At 40.3% G+C, this 16,732-nt stretch overlaps 1 protein-coding gene across 1 annotated transcript in view; it reads right to left on the bottom strand.

Moving 5' to 3' along the window:
- Positions 1 to 4,048: 4,048 nt before the first annotated feature.
- The window catches only part of LOC149206776 (uncharacterized), a 28,019-nt gene continuing 15,335 nt past the window's right edge, over positions 4,049 to 16,732 (bottom strand). Inside the window, exon 2 of the mRNA XM_089397796.1 lies at positions 4,049 to 4,359. Coding sequence (XP_089253922.1) covers positions 4,049 to 4,359 — 311 coding nt within the window. The remainder of the gene's footprint in view (positions 4,360 to 16,732) is intronic.

Consider the following 16,732-nt stretch of genomic DNA (forward strand, 5'->3'; position numbering starts at 1 on the left):
TGGAAGATTTCAGGCAAATCCGAAGGAGACTCATCTTCAGGCAGTAAAGAGAATTTTCAAATATCTTCAAGGGACTCAAAATTATGGCTTATGGTATCCTAGAGATACAGATCTCACTCTTCATGCTTATACAGATGCAGATTGGGCCGGAAGCGTGGATGACAGGAAAAGCACAAGTGGTGGTGCGTTCTTTATGGGTTCCAGACTGGTATCTTGGTTCAGCAAGAAACAGAGTTCAATTGCCTTGTCTACAGCTGAAGCGGAATATGTTGCTGCTGCATCTTGTTGCACCCAACTCCTTTGGATGATGCAGACTTTGCAGGATTATCAAATCACTTGTACACCTCCAATCCCTATCTTATGTGACAACACAAGTGCAATCAGCATCTCAAAGAATCCGGTTATGCATTCAAAAACCAAGCACATACCAATCAAGTACCATTTTCTCCGGGAACAAGTACTTGAACAGAAAGTCAAGTTAGAGTATGTTCCTTCTAAGGAACAAGTTGCTGATATTTTCACCAAACCATTGCCCAGGGACACGTTTGAATACCTCAGGCAAAAGCTGGGGGTTGTTGATGCATCATCTTGTTGAACCTCTTCTTATTGGTGGTACAGGCTCAGGGGGAGCACATAATGCATTGTTGGCATTATGGAGAAGGAGATCTTGGAAATAGCTGCAATATGTCTCTATCTCTTTCATGGTGGTGCGTTGCTTCAGATCCGGTTCATATTCAGGGGGAGCATGTGCTTAGGGGGAGCATACCCTTTGCTCTTGATGTCAAAGGGGGAGAATGAAGCTGAAGTTTGTGAGGTTGCCATCAAGTCCAAAGGGGGAGATTGTTGGCATTATGATTCAGGTGTTGTCCTTGATGGCAACCCATTCAAGTGGTAGATCACTATTCTTGATGATCAGCTCTCTATTTTTAAGAAGGACGCAGGCAATCTGTTCAGAAAGTGCGTCCCCGCAGGTATACCATGCAGAACCCGCGTCCAGGGACGCAGGCCAGCCGTTCAGGGGGTGCGTCCACCCAGTGCACACATTTCAAGACAGAGAAAAGCACGTGGGGGTTTCTTGTGTGGTATCTAGCCGACGGTTTTGTGTTTCTATGGTGTCGGCTCGTGGTATTGTTCCATGTTTTGGGGAGGAGCTTGCCTATATAAAGCAAAGGAGTTCATTTGGATTTATCATCATCTTTGGTTGAATATCTTTTGGTGTGATCTAGTCCAGATCTATGAGGGCGAATCTTCTAATGGACTGTGATCTCTATGGCGCATGATCAGATCTGCAGATCTGACTGTTTGGGCTAGTTCTGAAGTCTTCATATCTTTTATATCTGAAGGGACGCAGGTTCAGTGAAGGGCAAGTGCGCCGAGACGCAGTACAGTAAGGGCTCAGGTGCGTCTCTGAAGCGAAAGACGCGGCGCGATAGTATTATTGGATGCGTCTCTGAAGCAAAAGACGCGGCGCGATAGTATTGTTGGGTGCGCCGGTACGCAGAGCAGTTTAAAGGCACAGTGCGTCGGCACGCAGAGCAGCAGAAGGTAAACTGCGTCCAGTCGCAGGCCACAGAAAGGAAAATTGCGTCCCTGTCTTAAGATGATCTGTTGACTGTATTTTTCTGTTCATAAGGTGTTCTGGGTTAGTTCTGTGATTACTGATCTGATAATTGTAGTGGACTGTAACTGGTGTATACTTGTTGATCATTTGATTCTTCATGAAAAGAAGTAGGGGGTTGTAGCTCCCTTCCAGGAGAGACTGGAAAACGAGAGAGAGTTGTAGCTCTCTGCAGGTTGCAGCCTGCGTACTGGTAAAGGACTGCACCAGTACAAAATCATTGTAAAAGAATTTCTAAATTGAAAGAAGATAGAGACATATTGCAGCAGGTGGTTTTCTCCCACATTGGGTTTCCACCTTACATCTTGTGTTCTTTGGTGTGACTGTCTATTTTCTTTGTTCATGCTCATTATTTTATGGTACTGATATGCAAGAATAATTCAAAAGATCAAATAAGGAAGATTTGTTAAATTGCTACATAATACTGATTCACCCCCCCTCTCAGTATTATTTTCAACATGATAGACCTCTCATACCGGCACCTTATGAGGACGACCTATTTCTGACAAGTGCAGACCCTCTCATTTGCAGAAGGAAGAGGGAGTTGGATTCCGAATGTGGAATGATAAACTACAAGCCTATGACTACCTCAAGGATCTTAACTTTCATAAGTTATATGGTGATCATGCTGGACCAGATTTGGGAAATGCCTCTGAGTTTCATAAACTCATTTGCATTGATGTTCTTGGTGAACTTCTGTCTGGACATATGTTTTGCAGTTAGCATGGTGAGCTCATATTTGGTTGAGCCTCACTGGATTGGTGCTAAGAATCTTCTGAGATATCTTCGGGGCACAATCTCTCATGGATTGAGATACACTGTCAGAAATATGAAGCTGCATGATTATTCGAACGCTGACTAGGCAGGCAGTGTGGAGGATCACTAGAGCACTTCTCAGCATTGGTTCTCTTTGGGTTCTGCTTTGATATCATGGATGAGCAGGAAGCAGAAGTCGGTTGCTATAAGCACCGTCGAGACCGAATACATAGCTACGAATATGATCTCGTATGAAGTTGCATGGTTGCGGAAGCTCTTAAGTGAGTTGTTTGTACACATGATGAATACCACCGTCATTCTCTGTGACAACCAGAGGGGGGATTTGATTATTGAGGAATCTCGTATTCGATGATTGCTCCAGCAGATAAACATCAGATACTGTCTTATCTGGGATATGGTAAGTCGATGAGCGATGAGGCTCCATCACATTGAGACTGATGTACACGTCGCAAACATTTTGTCAAAGCCCTGGGGAAAGGTCAAATCTATGACTTTCCCAAATGACTTGGAGACGTTGAGAGACCACCTTATAAGGGTCCTGCATGTTGCAGGCATTGAGCTCTGGGAGCTCTAGGGGCTTGGGGTACTTACTGGGGCAACATACGACCACAGAGCGACTCACCCTCCCCTGGTGGTGTGCTATGTACAGGATGATAGGTTCAACCTTCCCCTGTGATACCGCGTGGCGACTGTGGAACAGGATGATTAGTTCTCCTGTGGGCCAGGATGATTAGTTCTCCCGTGGCGAGTGTGGTGTAGGATGATTCGTTCTCCTGTGGACAGGATGATTAGTTCTCCTGTCAAGGCATCCTACCCATGCAGTTCGGGACTCATGGGAAGTACCTCTCATCTGATCAATGAGCAGGGAAATGGGGTTAGGGATCATAGTAGTACTATCGATGGACGCATCAATGTATCTACCGTACTCCCTATGCTAGGATGACCTCCATTGATCTGGGATCAGTATGAGTGGTTTGAGACACTCTCTTGTGATGTTGATCTGGGATCAATAAAACTGACTTCGGGCCAGTAAGAGTGATGTGACACACTCTCTTCAGATGAAACTGACTTCGAGTCAGTAGACAATGGTATGAGACATTCTCGATCAATTCTTCTTCTTCATGGTTCAGCAGAGCAGGGCAGAGCAGTCCAGGGCACTGATGGCAGAGATAGTACAGTCGGACATATGGATCAGTGGATGGAGTTCTCCCTAGTTGAGAGGGAGTGTTAAAATTGGCAACTACGGCCAAACTCCATGTGGGTCATCTTATTAATGGAAGCTGATATTTTTCTTGGATCCCTCTCATCGAGAGGTGTAGGATTGATCTAAAGATCATCCGATTCCGATAAGTATTCGTGGAGATATGAATTTATTTGTGTTATGGGACAATTCATCAAGGTCGGCCAGCAACCAAATAAACCCCACTTGTGCTCAACATTTTAGTATAAATAGAGGTGGCCTTCAAGTCATTTCAACACACTTGGGATCTCTTCCTCTCTACCTGTTTTTGGGTTTTAGTAGGAGGAGAGATCCTAAGGGAAAATGCTGCCCTAATCTAGAGGGTAGAAGTTGGAACAGCCGGAATTGCCGGAACTGCCGGGAACTGCTGGAATTGCCGGGAAAAGTTGGAACTGCCGAAACAGCCGGAACAGTCAGAACTGCCAAAACTGCTGGGAATAGCCGGAACGGCGGGAACTGCTAGAATAGCGAGGAAAGCTAATGTAGAGGGTAGAATTCGGAACTACCAGGAAAATCCGGAACTTCCGGGACTGTCGGGAATCACTGGAACTGCCGGAACTGCCGGGAATAGCCGGAATTGTCGGAACTGCTGAGAACAGTCGGAATTTCCGGAACTGCTGGAACTGGCGAGAACGCTGGCGCAGAGGGCAGAAGCCGAAACTGCTGGGAATAGTCAGAATTGCTGGAACTGTCGAAATTGCCGGAACTGTCGAAATTGCCGGAACTGCCGGGAACAGCCGGAACTGCCAGAACTTCCGGGAACTGCCGGAACTGCCGGGAACTACCGGAACTGCCGAGACTGCCGGAACTGCCGGGACTGCCGAAACTGCCGGAGCATCTGTCTCCGAAGGAGAGCAGCATGCAAGGGACAACTAACTAACATTGGGACAGTTGTATGGTACTTAGCAGCAAATACACCAAGCATGCAATGTTATAGCTAGCATGCAAGGGACAACTAGCATGCAACAACAAGCATGCTAAGGACAACAAGCATGCTAGGGACAACAAGCAAGCAAGATGCAGCTAACACATAGGTCAGTATGGCAACATGGTGCAGCAATAGCACATAATGCAATACAATGATGGGTATAGTCATGATTAATGAAGCGTGATGAGATGCAGCATAGTGATGATGGGTGCATCATGGTGCAGTGCGGTGAGGTGCAACATGATGACGAAACGCATCACAACGATAGGTGAAGGAGTCACCTTGGAGAATTAGTTGAAGCAGCATGTCTTCAACATATATCATGTATCATCTTCTTAGAGATGATCTATGCTCTTATCTAGATAAGTCAAAGTGTTGACTTCTGTTGTAAACGTACTATCTCTCTCTCTTTGCTGAACTATTGAAGAACATATAAGAAGAATTGATCAAGGGTTTCCCCACATTGGGGTTTGTCCCTGGCTAGCGCCACATCTTGTGTCCTCTTGTCTTGGCTTGTCTTCTGTGATTTATGTTTATGTTCTATCTGTAGTTTACTCTAATGCTGATGTGATTTCTAATCTTGAAAAGATATTGAGCTAACTGTGAAAATTGAAATAAATTGCTCTAAGCATAGAACATACCTAAAATTAACAGTCATCTACAAGAAAATAGTCATAAAATACATTAAATGTTTCAAAATGTATAACCAACAAGGATAGCTTTCCTAGGAGAAGATGTCACTAACAAAATAACCTTATGGTTCTTAAGAGAAGTAAATATAGCAATTTTGCATAAATTTATCCAGTCCTTTCTAGGGGAGGGACAAACTAAATTTATAAGTTATGCAGTAACCTATGATTGACCATCCAAGGTGTTTTCGCACATCATAGTTTCTTCTAGTATCACAGGGAAAGTTAGTAAATGTCACAGTTTGCTAAAGTGTTTTCATATAGACCAAATGTCAATAAGAAGCCTTTACCATCAATATTCATAAAGCCCCGAGAGAAAAGAGCCAAGTCCTTCAATTTTCCAACTTATGGAAATAACACCTATGATTAACCATCCAAGGTGTTTTCGCACATCATAGTTTCTTCTAGTATCACAGGGAAAGTTAGTAAATGTCACAAAGTTTGCTAAAGTGTTTTCATATAGACCAAACGTTAATAAGAAGCCTTTACCATCAATATTCATAAAGCCCCGAAAGAAAAGAGCCAAGTCCTACAGTTTTCCAACTTATGGAAATAACACTTGAGGAAATGGTATGGGGGATTGTACAACCTATATTGGTGATGACTTCCAAGAAGGCTTGCTGCAACTGTTGTGTGTGGAGCATGATTGTTCAGAGGTCTTTGTTTCAGCCGGATGTATACCCCAGGAAGTTTGTACACCCCTCCACGCGGGGGGGTGCGGGGGGGGACTTGTCCCCCCCGCTGGGGTCCGAGGGGGCCGATCCCCCCCCGGCTGGGGGGTTCGGGGGCCAGTGGTCCCCCGGCGGGGGCTCGGGGGTAGCGCCCCCGAAGCTAAAAACAAATGTAAAATTGCCTTGTAAAAGTATAGTAATTTCTAGTCAATCTGGGCCGTTCATTAGGCGGATGATATGACGGTAGAACTTATGTTTAGTTTATGGTTTTTGCCCTAGAAGGCAACCCCCTCTCTTTGTATGAGGGTATTGTATTTGAGGCTGTGAAATAGATGTGTATTCGGTGAGCGAGAAACAGAGAGGTGAGACTGTGAGAGAAAACATAGGATATTACAGCGGATTTGCTGTAGGTTGTGTCCCTTCATTTTGCTGGATAATAGAAAGGAAGGACTGGCTGTTCGGGGTGGACGTAGCCCAAACTAGGTGAACCACGTATATCTGTGTCTCTCTTGTTTTGTGCGTTCTCTGTGTTTATATTTCTGCAATATTTTATGTGTTCCATTGCTCCGTAATATATAATTATCTAACAACTGGTATCAGAGCTGAAGGTCTATTTGGCTGATAAACTCGCAAGAAAGAAGGGTTCCTGGTTCGAGTGGGAGCAATGGCGGAAGATGGTAAGTTTAGGGTCGAGAAATTTAACGGCCAAAACTTCTTGCTGTGGAAGATGCAGATGGAAGATTATCTGTATCAGAAATATCTATACCTACCATTGGCGGAAAAACAATGATGCCGACGGGTATGAAAGACGAAGAATAGAACCTTCTCGATAGAAAGGCACTCGGAACAATACGGTTGTGCCTTGTTGCGTCAGTCGCCTTCAACATTTCGAAGGAAACCACGATAGAGGGTTTGATGCAGACGTTGTCGAAACTATATGAAAAACCCTCGGCCTCAAACAAGGTATTTCTTATGAAATGGTTATTTAATATGAATATGTCGGAAGATGGATCTGTTGCAAACCATTTAAATGATTTTAATACAGTTACAAGTCAGTTAAGTTTTGTAGGGGTAAACTTTGATGATGAAGTTAGAGCTCTGTTATTCTTGTGCTCATTACCAGAAAGTTGGAATGGTTTGGTAATGGCCATTAGTAACTTCGTTTCTGGATCTAGTACTTTAAAGTTTGATGATGTTGTCGGTGCTATCCTTAGCGAGGAAATGCAACGGAAAAGCTTCGGTGAGACATCGGGAAATGCTTTGAGTGCAGAGTCTAGAGGAAGAAAAATGGAAAGAGGAAAGAGCTCTGGATATCGCAGTAAATCAAGGAAAGGCAGATCCAAGTCCAGATCGGGGATAATGTGCTGGAAATGTGGAAAGAAAGGACACCTAAAGAAAGACTGTAGATCTCGGAAGGGAATTTAAAGAAGGAGATGCACAATAAGAAAACAATCATGAAGCAAATGTGACAGGTGAGGTGTTACAAGATGCTTTGATTCTTTCTTTCGAAAATATTACTGATTCCTGGGTGGTAGATTCAGGGGCTTCATTCCATGCCACACCTGATAAGAAATACTTTCATGACTATGTTCAAGGAGATTTTGGACAAGTTCGTCTGGGTGATGATAAACCCTGTAAAATCGTTGGAATGGGTAAGGTTCTTGTAAAACAGCAGAATGGAAACCAATGGCTATTAAAGGAGGTAAGGCATGTTCCAGATCTAAAGAAAAATCTGATTTCAACAGGGCAGTTAGGCGGTGAAGGTTGTGTGACAACTTTCACAGATAAAGCTTGGAAGGTCACCAAAGGAGCCCTAGTAATAGCAAAAGGTGAAAAGGTTGGTACATTGTATTTATGCAATGGTATTTCTAACTCTGTTAATGCTTTAACTTCCAAAGGAGCAGATGCAACATTATGGCATCATAGGCTCGGACACATGAGTGAAAAGGGGATGAAGATTCTTCACTCAAGGAATTTGTTGCTGGGTTTGAAGAATGTTGATTTGGACTTCTGTGAGAATTGCATTTATGGAAAACAGAAGAGAGTCAGATTTCTCAGAGTTGGGAAAGAAAAGAAGAATGAAAAATTAGAGCTTGTGCATACAGATGTATGGGGACCTGCTCAGGTATCATCTCTCGGTGGCTCTCGTTATTATGTTACTTTTATTGATGTTGCAACTAGAAAAACTTGGATTTATTGTATTAAGAATAAATCTGATGTATTTGATACTTTCAAGAAATGGAAAGCTTTGGTTGAGATTGAGACAGGAAAGAAATTGAAGTGTCTTAGATCAGACAATGGAGGTGAATATTGCAGCAAAGAGTTTGAAAGGTACTGTTCAGAGCATGGAATTCGTAGAGAGAAGACAGTTCCAAGAACACCACAAGAAAATGGTGTGTCAGAAAGGATGAACAGAACAATCATGGAGCGTGCAAGGTGCATGAGATTGCATGCAGGATTGCCTCTACAGTTTTGGGCAGAAGCTGTAGATACTACTGTTTATCTAATAAACAAAGGGCCTTCAAGTTCCTTGGATGGTGGTGTTCCAGAGGAAGCATGGACAGGTAAAAAGGTAAACTACTCCTTTTTAAAGCCTTTTGGTTGTGAGCCCTTTGTCCATATTGATAAAGAAAATAGAACAAAGCTTGAGGCAAAGTCAAAGAAATGTACCTTTATTGGATATGGTGTTAATGATTTTGGTTATCACTTATATGATTACGAAAATCACAAAATCATTAGGAGCATAGATGTAATATTCAATGAAAAGGTCTTGTATAAGAATCAGTTGCAGGAAAAGAAACGGGAAAAGGAAAACAAGGAATACGCAGTTCTTGATGAAATCACTGAAAAAGGAAAGGTGCCTGAAAATAATAATAATCAACAACCACAACAACAGCAACCACCACAACAACAACAGGCACCCCAAACACCTGAAAGTGGTGTTAGAAGATCTACCAGGATAAGTAGACCCCCTGAACGATACTCTCCTTCATTATATTATTTATTGTTGACTGATTCCGGTGAACCCGAATGTTATGAAGAAGCAATGCAGGTTGAAAGCAGGAAGAAGTGGGAGGTAGCCATGGAAGAAGAGATGGACTCCTTAATGCATAACTAGACTTGGGATTTAGTCAGGTTGCCTGTAGGAAAAAATACATTGAAGAATAAATGGGTTTACAGGCTGAAGGAAGAAGATGGAAGAAAACTGAGGTATAAAGCTAGACCTGTGGTGAAGGGGTTTGCACAGAAGAAAGGTATTGATTTTGATGAAATATTTTCTCTTGTTGTTAAAATGACTTCAATCATAACCATTTTAAGTCTTGTAGCAGCTGAAGATTTGCATCTTGAGCAGTTAGATGTAAAGACAACCTTTCTCCATGGGGATTTGGAGGAAGAGATATATATACAGCAGCCACAAGGATATGAGGTGAAAGGGAAGGAGAAACTAGTGTGCAGGTTGAAGAAGAGCTTGTATGGCTTAAAACAGGCTCCAAGGCAGTGGTATCTAAAATTTGACAAGTTTATGTCTGAACAAGGTTATACTAGATGTCACTCTGATCATTGTCTTTATTTGAAAAAGCAAAATGATGGCAACTATATTATATTGTTATTGTATGTAGATGACATGCTTGTTGCAGGATCTAACATGCAGGAAATAAATGTGCTCAAAAGAAAATTGGCAAATTCATTTGCAATGAAGGGTTTGGGAGCTGCAAAACAAATCCTTGGTATGAGAATAACTAGAGACAGGAAAAATCGTAAATTAACATTGTCTCAGGCTGAGTACATAGAAAAGGTGTTGAAAAGATTTAACATGCACAATGCAAAACCAGTTAGTACACCTTTTGCTAGCCATTTCAAACTTAGCAAGGAAATGTGCCCAAAGACCCAAGAAGACATGGATTATATGTCTAAAGTTCCATATGCATCAACAGTTGGAAGCTTAATGTATGCAATGGTCTGTACAAGGCCTGATATTGCACATGCAGTGGGAGTTGTAAGCAGGTACATGAACAATCCAGGAAAGGAACATTGGATGGCAGTGAAATGGATTCTTAGATATTTGAAAGGTACCATAAATAAAGCATTATGCTTTGGGGGTTCAAACATCTCCCTACAAGGATATGTTGATGCAGATATGGCAGGTGACAGAGATAATAGGAGGAGCACTACAGGATATGTATTTACTGTTGGAGGAACAACTGTCAGTTGGGTTTCAAAAATCCAAAGTGTTGTTGCACTTTCAACAACAGAAGCAGAGTATGTTGCTGCTACAGAGGCTAGTAAAGAAATGATTGGTTACAAAGGTTTATGGGTGAATTGGGTAAGGAGCATGATATGGGCACGTTATACAGTGATAGTCAAAGTGCCATTCATCTTGCAAAGAACTCAACATTTCATTCTAGGACTAAACACATACAGCTCAAGTACCATTTCATACGATCAGTGTTGGAAGATGGAGAGTTGAAGCTGGAAAAGATACACACTAGCCAGAATCCTGCAGATATGCTAACAAAAGCTGTAACCAGGGAGAAACTGAGAATATGCTCAGTTTCAATTGGTCTTCAAGGATGACGATGAAGATGAGAAACAACCAGGTCCAAAGAGGAGTCATTGTCCAGCAAATGAAGCAGTGGTGGAGTTTCTACAATCATTCTCCAAGTGGGAGATTGTTGTGTGTGGAGCATGATTGTTCAGAGGTCTTTGTTTCAGCCGGATGTATACCCCAGGAAGTTTGTACACCCCTCCATGCGGGGGGGTGCACCCCTCCATGCGGGGGGGTGCAGGGGGGACTTGTCCCCCCGTGGGGGTCTGGGGAGGCCGATCCCCCCCGGCTGGGGGGTCCGGGGGCCAGCGGTCCCTCGGTGGGGGCTCGGGGGCAGCGCCCCCGAAGCTAAAAACAAATGTAAACTTTCCTTGTAAAAGTATAGTAATTTCTAGTCAATCTGGGCCGTTCATTAGGCGGATGATCTCACGGTAGAACTTATGTTTAGTTTAGGGTTTTTTGCCCTAGAAGGCAACCCCCTCTCTTTGTATGAGGGTATTGTATTTGAGGCTATGAAATAGATGTGTATTCGGTGAGCGAGAAACAGAGAGGTGAGACTGTGAGAGAAAACAGAGGATATTACAGCGGATTTGCTGTAGTTTGTGTCCCTTCATTTTGCTGGATAATAGAAAGGAAGGACTGGCTATTCGGGGTGGACGTAGCCCAAACTGGGTGAACCACGTATATCTGTGTCTCTCTTGTTTTGTGCGTTCTCTGTGTTTATATTTCTGCAATATTTTATGTGTTCCATTGCTCCGTAATATATAATTATCTAACAGCAACTACCAAACTTCAAATCCCTAACACAAGAAATAGGGTGATAGAATAGACCAAAGAATTTGAATGTGAATTTATTTTATTTTTAAATCACACTCTTTCACCAAGTGCAAAAATGAGGTGCCTAGGATGGCACATGCCTATTTGAATTGCCCATGTAAAAAGTACATTGGAATCTAATTGCTATTATTAATAATACTAAACAAAACATACTGTAAACAAAAAGAGTCAAAGAGACATCACATTTCATCCAAATTGGAGTTTAGCCATATTTTGCCACAATGGTATCCAGAGGCATATAACATATTGGTGTGCATGAAAAAACGGATTAGTACAAGTTAATGTACTGATATTTTAAACCTTTTCCATAGTCAGTATTTTGTTCAACATTGTGCAGCAATGATGAAGATCCATACAACAATAACTCACTTCAGCAGATATCATCTTTGGATTCTATGCAATAGTCCCAGTAGAGGGAGAGCACATCAATAACTTGCAAGCGTAGAAAATTCATAGTTACATAGGCTAGAGTATAGGGCACATTCATGCCTAGAGATGGTGCAACACTAGTTTGTAGTGTGGAGAAGACACATTTACATAGGGTAGAGTATAGGGCATGGGCATGCTTAAGGCATGCATATGCCAATATCAGTGTCTTTTAATTTGATGCATGTTCCAAAATTATCAATATAGAAAAACAGAGTGCAATCAATTTGTATTTTTTTCAGACATATTGTATTCTTTTCACCTTTTGGAGAGCCTCCCATTTAAGCCCATTCACCCAACGGAGTATGGCACTACTCTTCAATTCTGCCATCCATCCTTTTCTACAAACTATACAACCTATTTCGCTAGAATAGACTTCCTAAATCACCTTTTCACTCCATTGACTTACAATTCGAATAACAACAATTAGAGAAACCTCCCTTGAGTTGGAGCAGAGCCAACCTGAAGAGCAAAGGAAAGTTGGCAAGGTAATAGTGGCTGACCTCTTGGTGACACAAATCTATTATCGAGGTTCTTGGGCCTTTTGCACTGGTGAATATAGATTTTGTGGTAATAAGACTTACCTTGATTTTTTTCCACCAACTGAACCAAACAGAAAACCAAATCCAAAAATATTTAATAGAGACCAAAAAATCTTTTAGGAAATTTTAAAAGAACACAATAAATATTAAATAGATAGTGACATAGATTATGAGATATTAATGAATATTGCAATATATTATGAGAAAACATAAACAAAGATAAAAATCTTATGAATAATCTTCTGCAAAACCAAGTACATCTTACACAACGACCAAAATTGTAAATTATAAAGAAGTTGAAGGCGAAGAATCGTTGTAATTGAAACAAGGAGAAAATCATAACATAATCAAAAAATAACTCACCATCCACCTCTGCCTCTACACTCTTCTTCATTTCATTAGTGCACCTCCAACTTTGCTCCTCCTTTCATTATTTGCATAACGTTGCATTCATAAATAAATAAATCACAAATGATATGTGATGCCTCTATATTAAACAAACACATATGGAATCATACGTACCTCCTCATCTTGAGTTGTGTTCTTCATTGAAAGAAAAAGTAAAATCTACAACAACCTTAAGACTCATATTTATTTCTCCATTGCCTAAAACCAAAAAAAATCAAACTAGAAGATATCAAACAAGAGAGCAAAAAAATCTTATGAGAGATATTAAATAGAAACTAAAACCAAGTACGAAAAATCTTTAACAAACAAAACCCTTATGAATAGTCATATGCAAAAGTAAGTATGTATAGACCAAAAATCATAAACCCTAAATAGATAAGTAGGGAGGACAACCATCTCTTCAAAACATACATGGGCCTTGCACCATAACATAACTCCTCTACCTCTACTTTTTCTGCCTCCTCTTTTTCCAACTCCTTTGCCTCTACTTTTTCCTCATCTATGGTGCATCCCAGGTCTCTCTCACAAAAACATAGTCAATAGTTTCATTAGCGATCAAATTTACTTTAAATGCATTTCAGCGTATTCATAAAAAATAAATCACAAATGATGTGTGATGCCTTTAAATTAATCAAAGGCAAATGGAACCGAACATTCCTCCTCATCTTGAGCCATGTTATTCATCGAAAGAACAAGTAGAATCTACAATAGCCTTGAGAATTGTCTTTAATTTTCCATCACCTAAAACCAACAAAAATCAAACTAAAAAGTATGGCATAGAGAGTAAACAAATCTTATGAGATATTAAATAGAAACTAAAATAAAGTATGAGAAAGCTTAAACAATCAACAAAAATCTTATGAATGATCATATGCAAAAGTACATCTTATGTAAGGCCAAGAATTGTAAACCCTGAATAAATGGGCGAGGAGAACTGTCTCTGCAAAACATACATGGGTCTTGGACCATTACTCCTCCGCCTCTACTTTTGCCTCATCTATAATGCATCCCATGTCTTTCACTGAAGGAGATTCAATGGTTTCATTAGCATTCAACTTTACTTTACATGCGTTGCCTCTAAATTTAAATAAATACACATATGATATAATTATCAAGCAACAAATGAGTTAATTTAAAACACCATGAAAGGATATTCAAAAATTTCATTAGCATTCAACCTTACTTTACATGCATTTCCTCTAATTTAAATAAACACACATATATAATTTTGAAGCAACAAATGAGTTAATTTAAAACACCATGAACTTATGAAATTATGTAGACAAAACCAAGTTATGCATACCTCTCCTTTACCTTCTTCATCTACTTGTGTGGGATTTGCATCAACTCTAATCCCACAATATGAGCTACTAGGTCTTCCATTAATTTCCCCACCCATTAAATAATAAAAAAATTATCAACAATTATAACTATATAAAAAAATGAGGAAACAAAATGCCAAACCACAAATTAGCATGGCCATGCTCATAAAATGCAAAAAAAACATCAAACATAACAACTACAAAAAAAAATTTATAAAAGAACAAAAAAAAACCACAACAACAATTGCAAATGTATTAACAAAAAAACAGGTATAACAAAAATAAGTGATAGACACGGACACAACTCTCCAACCCTAGAAAGCTCCATGACCAACCAAGGACACCCTGCACAACAAAACTTAGATAAGTATTAAATACAGACCAAAAAATTCTATAAGAGATATCAACCACACAAGATATTTTGTGAGAAATATGATGCAAAAATCAAATTATCAAATACACAAAATATCTTGTGAGAAATGTGAAACAGTTTGAGAACCATCGTATTGAAACAAGAAAATATCTATGTTGGAACTAAAAGAGAGCTCACCTTGTACCTTTTCACTCTCCAACACTTCTCCAAGTCTCTCTCACACAAATATTTAAGTAGTTTCATCAGCGCTCCTCCACCTTCCTTTACCTAGATTTGCATTGCACTCACCATATAAATAAATCCCAAATAATATGGAATGAATTTAATATAAACAAACACATGAAACCACACCCACCTCCTCCTTAGTCTTCCCATTCACCAAATGCACCTATGCAATCTACACCATTCCTAGGACCCGCCTTTATATATCCACTTCCTAAATCCAATAAAAACCAAGTCATAAAATATTAAATGAAAACCAAAATGTTCCAAGACAAACAACAAAAATCTTATAAGAAATATTAAACAAACATTGAAAGATATTATAATAAATCTTCATCATAATCCAAGACAACAAAAAAAATATTAGTGATATTATGCAAAAGTAAATTTTATTCAAATGACCAAAATTCATAAACCCTAAATAAAGAAAGAAGAAGGAGAACCCAAAAGAAAATTCACCCTCTACCTTTGCACTCTCCTACACTACTCCAAGTCTCTCTTACAGAAAAATATTTCAAAAGTGCTAAAGTCTCTCTTACACAAAAATATTTCAAAAGTTTTAGCACTATTCCTCCACCTTTGCTCATCCACCTTTTACCTACATTTTGACTACATTCAATAAATAAGAGAATTCCAAATAATATAAGATACATCTAATTTAAATAGAAGTACATTTAATGCTAGCAAAAATTAGAAACCCAAACTGGTAACAAGGATGGAGAACCATGGTATTTGAACTAAGAGGATTTTATAGTAGAACATGCATGAACCTTGCTCCAAAAGATAACTCATCCTCTGCCTTTGCTTCTACTTTTGCTATTGTGCTCCACGTCTCTCTCACACAAAGATATTCAATAGTTTCATTAGTGTTCATTCACCTTTCTTACTTTGCATTGCATTTAAATTTCAACAAACACATTATCTAATGATGAAGCAACAATCATTTTTTTCATCTTTCTATCTTTAATATCATCTCCCTCATGAGCGGGCTCTGATGCAAAGTAGTGTTTGAAGTGATGGAGGTATGATGGATGTTAGCTAGTGTCTAAAGTATTGTCGATCTACCAGCCCGCACTTGATAAGTCTAGTGCCGCACTAGGGGTTTTCCTTTCTCTGTGTAGTGCTTTTTACCTCAAGCAGGCAAGTTTTCCTTTGGGGCGGCTTTTCTCTTCAGTGTTCTTAACTAGGATTTACATACCATGGTTAGCTTTCCCTTTTTAGGTTCTTTCTAGTGGAGGTTGCAGTGGTTTGTTGATCTGGCACTCTTAGCATGGTGGCAGTATAGAGGACCTGGAGATTGTTGACTAGAACTCAGTGAGCCCATTTAGGGCAAATATGTTTGTCTCTTGTGGAGGTTCTGACTCCTTCGAGGAGGGATACATCTCATTTATTGGAAGTGCTAAAGGGGGCTTAGTTTCTTTGGGGGGGGTTGTCTTGGTCCAAGAACCGGTTGTTTCCTGGAGATTCCCAGCTCTCCATCACCATGTGTCTAGGGATTTGGCCAGTGGTCACACAGGAAAAATCTTTTCACCCCACCTGGTGATTTTCTCAAGCCGTTAATGTGGGGGATTTTCTATTCCAAACCCACCCATACACGACAAGGGTTTCTTAGGTATTTCGGGGTCTTTCTCGATAGGTTTCTTAGATTCCAGCTTTCCTTTTCCCTAAATCGATGGTGGGGTTTAGTCGCTTGCGGGTTCTTCATCCTTGGATGGTATTCCCGTGATTATGGAGGCTTCTTCAAAGGTTCCCTTGTCAATTAACAAGAAATTTTGGTCGAAGTTTTCTTCCATGAGCTTCAATATGAGGTAGGGGATCTTCTTCAAAAAGAAAGATCCTTATAATTTATGCATGGGGGATGATGTGGAGATGGCACAAGCAATAGAACAAGCAGAGAAATATCTAGTGGGTAGAGCCAAAAGCTGAAAGTTTTGTTTAGAGACCCTTGTTGAATGGAGGAACTAGAATGTAAACCCATTGGTCATCGATGCTACGGATGTCTTTCTTCTAGCCAAGGGATGGATTCATTAAACTTCAAGTCTCATGAGGATGAAGAGAAAGTGGCAAAAGAGATGTGGACTATCAATTCCACCCCATTATTTTCAAGTTTTGAACCCCTTTATTCGATGCTAG

The sequence above is a fragment of the Pinus tabuliformis genome, chromosome 1_2, assembly GCF_031772625.1.
Source record: "Pinus tabuliformis cultivar Carrire ecotype Pingquan chromosome 1_2, CPIR1, whole genome shotgun sequence".
NCBI lineage: Eukaryota > Viridiplantae > Streptophyta > Pinopsida > Pinales > Pinaceae > Pinus > Pinus tabuliformis.